Below are 15228 nucleotides of genomic sequence, written 5' to 3'. Positions count from 1 at the left end.
GTTATATATACTGGTCTGTCATATAGTCGTAACAGGACATTCTAAGGTGCGGTTTTGTTTGGGTGCTTCATACTCCCATTATCATATAAAGTCTTGAATGTATTAGCAACTCAATAAACAATTAATATATGGTTATTTGCATACATAAATTGAAGCAAAGAACAAAGTAAAATCACTGGTTTTGAAAACAAGAACTGGTGATTATATATTTCTGCTAACTGTTCTTTAACGAACAGCAGCAACCTGAAATTAACCAATACTATAAACAATTCTGAGTATTATTGAGACACACCATACTGCTAATGTTTCCCTCTTCACACATCAAAACTCTTGTTTACTTATGTCCAAATCGTTCCCTGTACACGGAAGAATTAACAAAATAAACAAGTTGGAGACAAAATGGATAAAAGAGAGTTAAGGAAATAAGCAACCAAAGCACAAAAGGCATTTTTACCGTTTCTAAAATACTCATTTCTATCATTGTCAAATTATTCATTTTCACTGTTAATATATTAATTTTTATTGCTTTCAAAATACTAATTTTTGCTCTTAAAAAAAAACTTGAATGTAATTGCAAATCTTGCTCGACATACATATTTCAAATTACTTGGCCTTATAGAAATGTATGTATATTTAAATAATTATAATCTTTGAAATTCTTTAATATGCAACCAAACAAGAAAAGAAACAAGTATGGTAATATGAACCTTGAAGAAACTAACTGGTTTCCTACTGCAGAAACAATACATCCTGGTAATGTGACCAACAAAAAGACTCATTTTTAAAGCGTCGTTAAGAACATATTGTCAGTATTCATTGTAATAAAGTTTTTATAACAAAAACTAAATTAAAATAAAAGAAATGTTTGGCACTCTGAGAAATGATCTAAACTGACGTGGAAAAGAAAATATACCAAGACTCTGAGAGACTACTGAAGAAAAACCACAACATGCTGCATGTTCAAAAGATAAATATTCATGAGACTGGTGTTTTGGCATGTTGTGAACAAAGTTATTCCTTAAAACAAGAAACATATTTAACCACCATTTCATTTTTATAATTCAAATTATAAAACAATTTAAATAAATTTTTCTTGGTATAGTTTCTTTTCGTACCTCCGTATAGAATTATAATTTCTTTTTATACTCGCAACTGACATCAAGTGTAAACATAAATCTGTTTTAAACTGTTGTTGCACATTGTAATGTTAAATAAGAAGTGTTTCTCTGTGTTGTGTATGTGAATTTACCAACATATAACAGACTCAAATTGTATAAAACCATGTACTGTTGCAGAGATATTATACTCAAGTTGTGACCGTTATACACAGGTCAATTAACAAAAACTGTCAAACAATTCTTATATTACAAACAACACAACTTATTTAGTTAAAGATGCACATAAATCATTTTCTAACGTCCTTTCCATGACCTGTTTTTTGTAACGATGTCTTATTTGACATTAAACAAAATATCAGTTTTAGAGGATTATTGAAGGTTTTGAACATTCAGTTTTTCAGCGACGTCGACTAATCTGAATAGAGTAGATCGTATGAGAGCATAAAGTGTGTAATTATATGTCAAAATAATAAACTAGTGTTCAAAATAGGTTGGCATTTCATCAGTTAGGAATTTGCACAAACCAATCAACTTTCGATTACAGCATTGTTTAGAATGCTATCAACTGAAGGATTTCAACTGTTGGAACCACACACCTATTATAGTTGGAACCACACACCTATTATAGTTGGAACCACACACCTATTATAGTGCCAACCAAGACATAGCCTACATGTCATTCCATTCTGTATTACTCATGACACTCTTCATTCTCTGGAATATTTTTAACAATAATTAAAAAAATTATTTTATGTCTGACCTCTATTTTAAATATTTTATTTACATGTAGAAAGTTTAAATGTGTGCTATGTAGTTACAGACATGAATACACTTTACACAAAGGAAATATCGACATCAAAAATGCATTGTAAACTAATGGGGAGTGTGTTCTGTATTGTGATTGGTTAGTTACATTATTTTTCCAGGATCAAATGAAAATAACACCCGGAAAGCTAATGACGTCATTAGAAAGTGACGTCATTAGCAACTGGAACAGGCCAAGTTGACGGTTCAAGGGTCTACAGTTAGATTGTAGCCAGGTATTTTTTCAAGAAATACCAAATATACAGTTACTTCCATATAAAAACTATTCAGTTTACAATGGACATAACCATATGGAATTTTTGATTTGCGGATGATATTGTCTATTTGATCCCGCAAATGTTTCATTTTTAACTTCAGTCAAAAATGACATTAGTGGGATCAAATAGACAATAACCCGCAAATCTAAAAACTCCATGGTTTATCAGTGCTGTCCTGCAAAGTCAAAAAGCATAATTAGTGAATTAGCTATGTTAAGAAAATCACTTTTTGTGACTTCTCCATTTGGTAAAGGCTTTATTAAAAGTGGATTGATTTTGTTTCTTAAGATTGGGGTTCCAGGAAGATATTTCTCTGCTTTCTTGCTGTATTATTCTGGTGTTTATTTTAAAAGAACACAATTCATACATTAACTCACTCTATAACGGACTGTCACTTCCTGCCTTCAAACATTAGCCTACAGCTGACACCATTTTGGTTTGGGAGACAATTCTTCTGCTTTGAGAAGTGAAAACATTCACACAAAATCTAACTTAACAGTCAATATTAATAAAAGGCCTGTTGAATACATGCATTTTGTATATTAAAATACTACAAAAGATTGGTAACATGAAATGTGGTAATGATTCAACTGTTTTATTAACATTATTTTATGTTTTTAAATTATCAAACTAAATTGCTTTACCCTCTATCAACCAATCATATTTCAACATATAAACACTATTTTACTTTTTAAAATTATCAAACTAAATTGCTTTACCTATATCAGCTAATCATAGTTCAACATATATAAATAGAGTCATATGTAAATGAAGCTAACAGCCAATCATAACACCAGTTACAACCACAAACTGCAGATGAGTTCATCAGAGCTGTCAAATACACAACTCCACTGAAAACGTACCACCCAATTTTCATTTGTTATTATTATTGCATTTAAACACACAATAACCCTAATTCAAGTATATAATATACTACCAGAATGTATATCTAGTTACACTAAACCAGTTAAAATGATTCCTTTTTTTTCCTCAAACAAGTCTTAATCCGACTGGTGCACAGACTTCAGAATATCTTCAATTCTAATATGAGTGTGGATTAAATCTATGTAAACATTACGAAAAGTAAATCTAAATCTGTATACTGGTCTAAACATTCTCCAAACATTTTAGTTTTAGAGATAACAAAGGAAAAAATTTAACAGAAAACCCACGGTTACATTGCTAACCAGGCAATAACTGATCAAACTTTCCATAATAATAATAATAACATGCCATTTTCACATTCATCAAAATACTGCAAGATGCACAAATGATAAAACTGCTGCACATTAATGTCATATTCACTGTGATTCCTGCACTAGCTGAAAACTTTTATTTTCTGTTTGTGCGACAATTTTCAATCGTAAATACAATATTCTACAAGTGTTCACTTCATATTGGTATTTTAACACTCACACCAATTTATGTTGTTACATACCCTTGTTCCTGATTTGGAAATATCTTGTTTAATTTAAATACATTAACCAATACACAACATCGTGTACATGTATAATTGTAAAGAAAACAACCAGGTTTTAATGACAACTTTTTAAAAGTATACCGGATACTTTCAACAACAAAAAATAATAAACAATCATATGGGAAGAAATATTATCCCATTAGAAAACCCCCCCAAAACAACCCATCTCAATGATGACGAGTTCCAGCACAAATATACAACGGTACATACAATATATAAAAACAGTCGTCATTATTTAAGATCTAAGAGCAGTGACCTTCAACACGAAGATGCGCTGGCCCGTCTCCGAACCGCACTTTTAGACGACACCGGCGGGTTCAACCGCATGGTCAATGTGGATCCCAGACACAGTTTCGATGGTGCATATATTCCTCCCGGGAGCTGAATAACAACCGTGCCTACTGCGGCCACCCCATCGTCGGTAGGCTCTACCGCTATAGGAACTATGTTTAAATGGTCATCACTGGGGGGAGGCACAAAGTGGGGACTCTCCAGCTGGTTTAAGTTTCGCATCAGCTTCGTCGCACACTTCGTTCGTTTCGAAACCAGCACGGGAGCGACGAGCGGGAAGTCTATGAGAACAAGAGCTTTAGCAAACGGTCTCGATGCCATGCATTCCATTTCCCGCGCACGCACCTGTCGAATACGCCTCGTATCGAACGCCTGTTTCATCTTCCACAGCATGACGCACATGGCGAGGAAGAGAAAGAAACAGGAGAAGAAGACAGAGAAGAAAACGAAGAGATCAATGTGCGGCTGGTCCTGGCGGAAGTACAGGTTCCCGTATGTGCTGTCGTTCTGGTAGCTGCCTATGCTCTTGAGGACGATGTAGAACCGAGACGTCCGCAAATGATGCACGTCACGTGGCAGTGTCAACACGAGACGGAAGTGAACCTGTCGCACAAAGAGAATCGTATCGGGGCGACTGATGGTGATAAACGTGTTGAGATCATTCGCGACCATTTCGTCGATGACGTACAGTTTGGGTACCGGGTCACTAGACCGCTCTTGGCGTGACGAGGTTTTCACGTCCTCCGTGTAATGATCCTGATGGTAGTTGGACTGGAACAGGTGCTCCATATTGATGTGAGAATCGACGTGACGCCTGGTCCGGTGGGGGTCGATGTTGGTGTGTTGCGGCTGTCGGTAGATGGGGTCCATGGCCAGCTGATGGATTCCCGTCCGAGGGTCAACGAGAACCTGAAACGTGTCCTCCTTGTTGGAAAAATACACATCGGCTCCTTCAAAAACAAAAAAATTGAAAAATACACATCAGCTCCTTCAAAAACAAACAAAAAACCCCACATCAGCTCCTTCAAAAACAAAACAAAGGGAAAAATACACATTGGCTCCTTCCAGAACAAAACAAATGGAAAAATACACATTGGCTGTTCAAAAACAAAACAAAGGGGAAAATACACATCAGCACCTTCAAAAACAAAACAAATGGAAAAATACACATCAACCCCTTCGAGAACAAAACAAATGGGAAAAATACACATCAGCTCCTTCAAAAACAAAACCAACGGAAAAATGCACATCAGCTCCTTCAAAAATAAACAAAAAAATACACATTTGGACCTTCAAAAACAAAACCAACGGAAAAATACACATCAGCTCCTTCAAAAGCAAAACAAAGGAAAAAATACACATCAGCTCCTTCAAAAACAAAACAAAGGGAAAAATACACATCAGCTCCTTCAAAAACAAAACCAACGGAAAAATGCACATCAGCTCCTTCAAAAATAAACAAAAAAATACACATTTGGACCTTCAAAAACAAAACCAACGGAAAAATACACATCAGCTCCTTCAAAAGCAAAACAAAGGAAAAAATACACATCAGCTCCTTCAAAAACAAAACAAAGGGAAAAATACACATCAGCTCGTTCAAAAACAAAACCAACGGAAAAATGCACATCAGCTCCTTCAAAAACAAAACAAAGGGAAAAATACACATCAGCTCCTTCAAAAACAAAACAAAGAGAAAAATACACATCAGCTCGTTCAAAAACAAAACCAACGGAAAAATGCACATCAGCTCCTTCAAAAATAAACAAAAAATACACATTTGCACCTTCAAAAACAAAACCAACAGAAAAATACACATCAGCTCCTTCAAAAACAAAACAAAGGGGAAAATACACATCAGCACCTTCAAAAACAAAACAAATGCAAAAATACACATCAGCTCCTTCAAAAAAAAAAAAAAAATACACATTTGCTCCTTCGAAAACAAAACCAATGGAAAAATGCACATCAGCTTCTTAAAAAATAAACAAAAAAATACACATTTGCACCTTCAAAAACAAAACCAATGGAAAAATACACATCAGCTCCTTCAAAAACAAAACCAACGGAAAAATGCACATCAGCTCCTTCAAAAAAACACAAAAAACACCCACATTTGCACCTTCAAAAACAAATCAACGGAAAAATACACATCAGCTCCTTCAAAAACAAAACAAACGGGAAAAATACACATAAGCTCCTTCAAAAACAAAACAAAGGGAAAAATACACATTGGCTCCTTCAAGAACAAAACAAAGGGAAAAATACACATCAGGACCTTCAAAAACAAAACAAAGGGAAAAATACACATCGGCATCTTCAAAAACAAAACAGAAAAATACACATTGGCTCCTTCAAGAACAAAACAAAGGGAAAAATACACATCAGCACCTTCAAAAACAAAACAAAGGGAAAAATACACATCAGCACCTTCAAAAACAAAACAGAAAAATACACATCGGCTTCTTCAAAAACAAAAGAAGAAGGAATAATACACATCAGCTCCTTCAAAAACAGAAGGTCCAACTCCAACTGTTTGTACAATCACAGGAGTAGTGACTTTTATCTTGTGACCCAACTCAGTGGTCTGGTGTCTAGTCACTGGCCAACTCAGTGGTGTCTAGTCACTGGCCAACTCAGTGGTGTGGTGTCAAGTCACTGGCCAACTCAGTGGTGTGGTGTCAAGTCACTGGCCAACTCAGTGGTGTGGTGTCAAGTCACTGGCCAACTCAGTGGTGTGGTGTCAAGTCACTGGCCAACTCAGTGGTGTGGTGTCAAGTCACTGGCCAACTCAGTGGTGTGGTGTCAAGTCACTGGCCAACTCAGTGGTGTGGTGTGGTGTCAAGTCACTGGCCAACTCAGTGGTGTGGTGTGGTGTCAAGTCACTGGCCAACTCAGTGGTGTGGTGTGGTGTCAAGTCACTGGCCAACTCAGTGGTGTGGTGTCAATTCACTGGCCAACTCAGTGGTGTGGTGTCAAGTCACTGGCCAACTCAGTGGTGTGGTGTGGTGTCAAGTCAATGGCCAACTCAGTGGTGTGGTGTCAATTCACTGGTCAACTCAGTGGTGTGGTGTCAAGTCACTGGCCAACTCAGTGGTGTGGTGTGGTGTCAAGTCACTGGCCAACTCAGTGGTGTGGTGTCAAGTCAATGGCCAACTCAGTGGTGTGGTGTCAAGTCACTGGCCAACTCAGTGGTGTGGTGTCAAGTCACTGGCCAACTCAGTGGTGTGGTGTCAAGTCACTGGCCAACTCAGTGGTGTGGTGTCAAGTCACTGGCCAACTCAGTGGTGTGGTGTGGTGTCAAGTCACTGGCCAACTCAGTGGTGTGGTGTCAAGTCAATGGCCAACTCAGTGGTGTGGTGTCAAGTCACTGGCCAACTCAGTGGTGTGGTGTCAAGTCACTGGCCAACTCAGTGGTGTGGTGTCAAGTCACTGGCCTTAAAGCTGATAGATACTGGGCTTGCATCTCACTACCGGCTCGAAACAGAGCTCAAACAAAATTCCATAAGAACACAGTCCTCTCACTGATCTTATACCATAAGAACACAGTCCTCTCACTGATCTTATACAATAAGAACACAGTCCTCTCACTGATCTTATACAATAAGAACACCATCCTCTCACTGATCTTTTACAACAATCATTTATCTCAGTGTTCGGCACACAGTCCACCAAGCCGAGATGTCTGCTGAGGACAGCATGTTTCAAACCTAATCGGATCTATGCACAAAACAATCGAGTTATCAAGAACTCCCAATAGAAATATCAGTGAAGAACTCCCCATACTTACCTCCCTTTGTAACATCAATGGTTATTCGGATGTTGACGTTGAGGTATTTAGGCTGGACAGCAAAGAATACGGTGCGGCCATATCTCAGAGGCTGGGCAAACTGGTTGCAGTTCTTCTGCGTCTCTGGATCAAAGCAGTAATCGCGATCAACGGTCATCTGTCTATAGCACTGGTGGCCACCTACTGGCGTGCCGAGGAAATACTCTTTACAGGTTGAGCACTGGAATAAACACCAAAAAAATGTTTAGTACTGGTAAATCAATTTTGTTCATAGTTAGGATAATAAGTATAAATAAATTAGTTATTTTTATAGCTTATTTAGTTTTAAATGAATGAATGAATGAATGAATGAATGAATGAATGAATGAATGAATGAATGAATGGTTTAATGACATCCCAGCATGAAAAATTATTTAGTTATAATACAAGATAAATAGCAAAATATTGCTGTTAGTAAATCAATTTTGTTCATAGTTTGGACAATGAGTACATCTATTATTTCAAGAAGGTCCATAAATAATTATCATGCTGTCACTGATTTTCACCAGATGGATTCTAAGATCTCAACTTATTGTATCACTTTCACTTTCTGCTAAATAGAAAATTAACAGAAAATAACTAGTTAATGACTTAAGATATCAGATTTATTTTGTGAACTGAATTTTCCATTCAACAACAGGATAAAGCCGATATCCTAGTATCCTACATCATTAACTAGTTATTTTTATCCTGCAATCCATCAAACATTAAGAGAAAAATCTACATTGTATGATGAATTAGAAATCAAATGAATGATTTTGCAATGTAACATCACGTGTATGTGACGCCATGTGTCTGTGACTTCACGTCTGTGACATCATGTATCTGTGACGTCACGTGTATGAGACGTCACGTGTCTGTGACATCACGTGTATGTGACGTCACGTGTCTGTGACTTCATATGTCTGTGACATCACGTGTCTGTGACATCACGTCTGTGACATCAAGTGTCTGTGATAACACGTGTATGTGACATCATGTGTATGTGACGTTACATGTCTGACACATCACGTGTATGTGACATCACGTGTCTGTGACATCGTGTTTATGTGACATCGTGTGTATGTGACGTCAAAAGTCATAATCAGCTCATATACATTTGTCTTTGCTTTAATTGGTCATCATAATCAACCAATAGAAAGGGTGGTTGCAAGATAAATCTATCTTCATTCTAATTTCAATTATAACATTAATAAAACAGATACAATAAAATAAATAGAAGATAAATTTCACACAAATAAGTGATTCACACAGAATTAATAACAACACAACAAAATGTTGACAAGTTTTTTAGAAGATAAATCGTAAAGTGAACCACTTCAAAATGGCCGCCGTGTGTTGAGTCCTACTAAACTGACCTGTACTTCCCAGCACTGCTTCTTGCTATCTTTCGAGTCACACTTGCTCTCCGTGTTGTTACTGCATTTACAGCTCTCCCCGGACTCCTTGTCACACGTGTAGCTGTGGCCATTACACATACACCTACAACAAAACAAGAGGAAGAAAAGTTAATTTTTAGGCTAGACTTAAATACAATGTCATGCTGTCTATGAATATTGTAATTTTGTAAAATGCTGGGAAAGGACTTAATATAGACATCAGCCTGTTGGCCAATCATAACAGCAAATAAATATGTTTAAACCACCTACAAAACAAAAGAGGGAAAAGTTCAGTTTTAAGCTAGACTCCATCTATTACTGAAACTAACAAAACACCCACAATGACTTAGACTTCAATCACGTGAACGGAATATGATGACTCATTGTAAGATATTAGCCATCCCATTGGCTGTTTGGATGTTTGGACCAGACTAATATCCCTAGGGGAATATGCCATTGTTTGAGGTCAGGTGAAGTAGAAAAGAATATAATGTAGAAGCAGCCTTTATCCTAGATCCAGACATGTATTCACTGAGTTATGAGAACGTATAAACACGTCTTACGGTCGACACCCGTCAGTGAGTGGTTGTTCCCGCAGTCGGAAGTACCCGTCGACACACATCTCACACTTCTCCCCGTCAGTGTTGTGCTGGCAGCCCTTACAAACCGCCTCAGTTTCCTTCGGGCCGCGCTAAAACACGTAAGTCATGTTGTTAAAAATAATCCATATTGCAGTACTTTCAGTATCATTAGTTAATAATTTCTTAAGAATTACCTCCCCTTACAAATGACGACATTTCTAACAAACTGATTTGTTTTAAAACAATATTTATTCCATCTTTTTTTATGGCGGTAGGGATTGGTCGACAGGCATATATTAGAACCTTCCCCACAAATTTAGAACAGATACCAACAGCTGTAGATAACTGAATATAAAGTAATCAACTATAACACAGATTAAAGAGAAACAGGAAACAAAGAAGTAGAGAAGAGTGAGAGACATGAAAGAGGAAAGAAAACCCCCAGATTTAAATGGAGGATGCTTGTTACAAAGCCACCTTACATAAAGTTGTTATTTTTCTAATCAGCAGAAAGAAGTGAAGGTTGTTGTTTGTCTTATAAGCTAAGTCATATTTTACTTAATGAGCTGACCTGTGTGTAGGCTGCTATGTATTTAATGAACTAAGTTATTATATTTCTAACAAGCTGTTTAAGTGGTGATTATTTTCTAATCAGCTATCTTGGATGTTGAACTAGTGAGCAAACACACGAAGGTTGAACTAACAAATAAACTCCCACAGCCAAGAATGTCAAAATTCTGGAAAACCCTACATCATGTTGCCTATATTTGGTTTTGTAAAATGCTGGGAGAGACCTATTATTACAGTAAATAAATATGTTTAAACCGAATGAGCTAATGAGCTGACTCATGTGGAGGTTGAACTAATGAGCTGACTCACGTGGAGGTTGAAATAATGAGCTGACTCACGTGGAGGTTGAACTAATGAGCTGACTTACGTGGAGTTTGAACTAATGAGCTGACTTACGTGGAGTTTGAACTAATGAGCTGACTTACGTGGAGGTATTTGGGGTGTCCGTATTCATCGTCATCTTTCCTAAAACACAGGTTCGTGTGGTTATTACAGAACACGGAGCATGGCACACAGCTACCGCCGTTATGAGGGTTACCGACAAACTTTGGCTTACATTCCTGACACCGCGGACCCTGCAATCAAAATCAAATATTACAGAAAATATAATAGTCTCAGAAAATAAACAATATTTGGTCTCGGTTTGAGAATGGATCATAAAACAGTGAAAACCGTTCATTTTGTGAATAGGCATAATTACATAAACAACTCAACATGAAAAAAGTTGAAAATCTCATTATAAGACATTCAAATTTGTGTAAAAAAACCCACTGAACCTATGTAGATGTGTAAACAGTTTTTGATGACAAAGTACAGTGCATGAAAGGTACTGACTGGTATTAACGGAGTACATTATAGGACACAATATAGTTATACATCTATTATACACCAATAGAGCACATGGATTTATTAATCATTAGCTATTGGATGTCAAACATTTGGGAATTCTGACTGTCTTACAGAGGAACCTGCTACATTTTCCCCACAGACACGATTACTAAGGCCTTTGATCAATATACCAGTCATGCTGCACTGGCTGAAATGAGAAATAGCCCAATGGGCCCACTGATGAGGATCAATCCTAGAACGACTGTGCATCAAGTAAGCATTGTGCCTCTGAGCTACATTCCACCCCACTGAGTACAAAGTATAGCCGATACCTACCTGGGTGTTGTTGTGCCACTGAGCTACATTCCACCCCACTGAGTACAAAGTATAGCCGATACCTACCTGGGTGTTGTTGTGCCTCTGAGCTACATTCCACCCCACTGAGTACAAAGTATAGCCGATACCTACCTGGGTGTTGTTGTGCCACTGAGCTACATTCCACCCCACGGAGTACAAAGTATAGCCGATACCTACCTGGGTGTTGTTGTGCCACTGAGCTACATTCCACCCCACTGAGTACAAAGTATAGCCGATACCTACCTGGGTGTTGTTGTGCCTCTGAGCTACATTCCACCCCACTGAGTACAAAGTATAGCCGATACCTACCTGGGTGTTGTTGTGCCACTGAGCTACATTCCACCCCACTGAGTACAAAGTATAGCCGATACCCACCTGGGTGTTGTTGTGCCTCTGAGCTACATTCCACCCCACTGAGTACAAAGTATAGCCGATACCCACCTGGGTGTTGTTGTGCCTCTGGGCTACATTCCACCCCACCGAGTACAAAGTATAGCCGATACCCACCTGGGTGTTGTTGTGCCTCTGAGCTACATTCCACCCCACCGAGTACAAAGTATAGCCGATACCCACCTGGGTGTTGTTGTGCCTCTGGGCTACATTCCACCCCACTGAGTACAAAGTATAGCCGATACCCACCTGGGTGTTGTTGTGCCTCTGGGCTACATTCCACCCCACCGAGTACAAAGTATAGCCGATACCTACCTGGGTGTTGTTGTGCCTCTGGGCTACATTCCACCCCACTGAGTACAAAGTATAGCCGATACCTACCTGGGTGTTGTTGTGCCTCTGGGCTACATTCCACCCCACTGAGTACAAAGTATAGCCGATACCCACCTGGGTGTTGTTGTGCCTCTGAGCTACATTCCACCCCACGGAGTACAAAGTATAGCCGATACCCACCTGGGTGTTGTTGTGCCTCTGAGCTACATTCCACCCCACTGAGTACAAAGTATAGCCGATACCTACCTGGGTGTTGTTGTGCCTCTGAGCTACATTCCACCCCACAGAGTACAAAGTATAGCCGATACCTACCTGGGTGTTGTTGTGCCTCTGAGCTACATTCCACCCCACTGAGTACAAAGTATAGCCGATACCCACCTGGGTGTTGTTGTGCCTCTGAGCTACATTCCACCCCATGGAGTACAAAGTATAACCGATATCTACCTGGGTGTTGTTGTGCCTCTGAGCTACATTCCACCCCACGGAGTACAAAGTATAGCCGATATCTACCTGGGTGTTGTTGTGCCTCTGAGCTACACTCCACCCCACTGAGTACAAAGTATAGCCGATACCTACCTGGGTGTTGTTGTGCCTCTGAGCTACATTCCACCCCATGGAGTACAAAGTATAGCCGATACCCACCTGGGTGTTGTTGTGCCACTGAGCTACATTCCACCCCACGGAGTACAAAGTATAGCCGATACCTACCTGGGTGTTGTTGTGCCTCTGAGCTACATTCCACCCCACTGAGTACAAAGTATAGCCGATATCTACCTGGGTGTTGTTGTGACACTGAGCTACATTCCACCCCATGGAGTACAAAGTATAGCCGATATCTACCTGGGTGTTGTTGTGCCTCTGAGCTACATTCCACCCCACTGAGTACAAAGTATAGCCGATATCTACCTGGGTGTTGTTGTGCCTCTGAGCTACATTCCACCCCACTGAGTACAAAGTATAGCCGATACCTACCTGGGTGTTGTTGTGCCTCTGAGCTACATTCCACCCCACTGAGTACAAAGTATAGCCGATACCCACCTGGGTGTTGTTGTGCCTCTGAGCTACATTCCACCCCACTGAGTACAAAGTATAGCCGATACCTACCTGGGTGTTGTTGTGCCTCTGAGCTACATTCCACCCCACTGAGTACAAAGTATAGCCGATACCTACCTGGGTGTTGTTGTGCCTCTGAGCTACATTCCACCCCACTGAGTACAAAGTATAGCCGATACCCACCTGGGTGTTGTTGTGCCACTGAGCTACATTCCACCCCACTGAGTACAAAGTATAGCCGATACCTACCTGGGTGTTGTTGTGCCTCTGAGCTACATTCCACCCCACTGAGTACAAAGTATACCCCACCGATACCTACCTGGGTGTTGTTGTGCCTCTGAGCTACACTCCACCCCATTGAGTACAAAGTATAGCCGATACCCACCTGGGTGTTGTTGTGCCACTGAGCTACATTCCACCCCATGGAGTACAAAGTATAGCCGATACCTACCTGGGTGTTGTTGTGCCTCTGAGCTACATTCCACCCCATGGAGTACAAAGTATAGCCGATACCCACCTGGGTGTTGTTGTGCCTCTGAGCTACATTCCACCCCACTGAGTACAAAGTATAGCCGATACCCACCTGGGTGTTGTTGTGCCTCTGAGCTACACTCCACCCCACTGAGTACAAAGTATAGCCGATACCCACCTGGGTGTTGTTGTGCCACTGAGCTACATTCCACCCCATAGCCGATACCCACCTGGGTGTTGTTGTGCCTCTGAGCTACAAAGTATAGCCGATAGCCGATACCTACCTGGGTGTTGTTGTGCCTCTGAGCTACACTCCACCCCACTGAGTACAAAGTATAGCCGATATCTACCTGGGTGTTGTTGTGCCTCTGAGCTACATTCCACCCCACTGAGTACAAAGTATAGCCGATACCTACCTGGGTGTTGTTGTGCCACTGAGCTACATTCCACCCCACTGAGTACAAAGTATAGCCGATATCTACCTGGGTGTTGTTGTGCCTCTGAGCTACATTCCACCCCACTGAGTACAAAGTATAGCCGATACCCACCTGGGTGTTGTTGTGCCACTGAGCTACATTCCACCCCACTGAGTACAAAGTATAGCCGATACCCACCTGGGTGTTGTTGTGCCACTGAGCTACATTCCACCCCACAGAGTACAAAGTATAGCCGATATCTACCTGGGTGTTGTTGTGCCTCTGGGCTACATTCCACCCCACTGAGTACAAAGTATAGCCGATACCCACCTGGGTGTTGTTGTGCCTCTGAGCTACATTCCACCCCACTGAGTACAAAGTATAGCCGATACCTACCTGGGTGTTGTTGTGCCTCTGAGCTACATTCCACCCCACGGAGTACAAAGTATAGCCGATACCCACCTGGGTGTTGTTGTGCCTCTGAGCTACATTCCACCCCACGGAGTACAAAGTATAGCCGATACCCACCTGGGTGTTGTTGTGCCTCTGAGCTACATTCCACCCCACTGAGTACAAAGTATAGCCGATACCCACCTGGGTGTTGTGCCTCTGAGCTACATTCCACCCCACTGAGTACAAAGTATAGCCGATACCCACCTGGGTGTTGTTGTGCCACTGAGCTACATTCCACCCCACTGAGTACAAAGTATAGCCGATACCTACCTGGGTGTTGTTGTGCCTCTGAGCTACATTCCACCCCACCGAGTACAAAGTATAGCCGATACTCACCTGGGTGTTGTTGTGACACTGAAGACAGATTCCCGACTCCTTGACACTGCGACAGTTGCTGTGTTTGTTGCACTGACACTCGACACTGCAGTTGTCGCCGACCCAGCCAAAGTGGCACTGACACTTGTCCGGGTGAATACACTGACCATGGACGCAGCCCTCGTGACAAACCGGGTCACACCGGTCACCTCTGAAAATACACAGATCGAACTGGACACTGCCAATACCTGGACATAACCATGATTTAAACATATTTTATTA

General features: G+C 40.5%; 1 protein-coding gene across 1 annotated transcript in view; it reads right to left on the bottom strand.

Moving 5' to 3' along the window:
* Positions 1-2234: 2234 nt before the first annotated feature.
* Positions 2235-15228, bottom strand: part of LOC121383456 (multiple epidermal growth factor-like domains protein 8) — an 81178-nt gene continuing 68184 nt past the window's right edge. The window contains exons 30-35 of the mRNA XM_041513510.1: positions 14968-15157; positions 10756-10905; positions 9743-9870; positions 9159-9282; positions 7762-7981; positions 2235-4921 (exon numbers count right to left, since the gene is read on the bottom strand). Coding sequence (XP_041369444.1) covers positions 3939-4921; positions 7762-7981; positions 9159-9282; positions 9743-9870; positions 10756-10905; positions 14968-15157 — 1795 coding nt within the window. The 3' untranslated portion in view covers positions 2235-3938. The remainder of the gene's footprint in view (positions 4922-7761; positions 7982-9158; positions 9283-9742; positions 9871-10755; positions 10906-14967; positions 15158-15228) is intronic.

The sequence above is a fragment of the Gigantopelta aegis genome, chromosome 10, assembly GCF_016097555.1.
Source record: "Gigantopelta aegis isolate Gae_Host chromosome 10, Gae_host_genome, whole genome shotgun sequence".
In the NCBI taxonomy this organism is placed as follows: Eukaryota; Metazoa; Mollusca; class Gastropoda; order Neomphalida; family Peltospiridae; genus Gigantopelta; species Gigantopelta aegis.
This window is presented reverse-complemented; position numbering and strand designations above follow the sequence as displayed.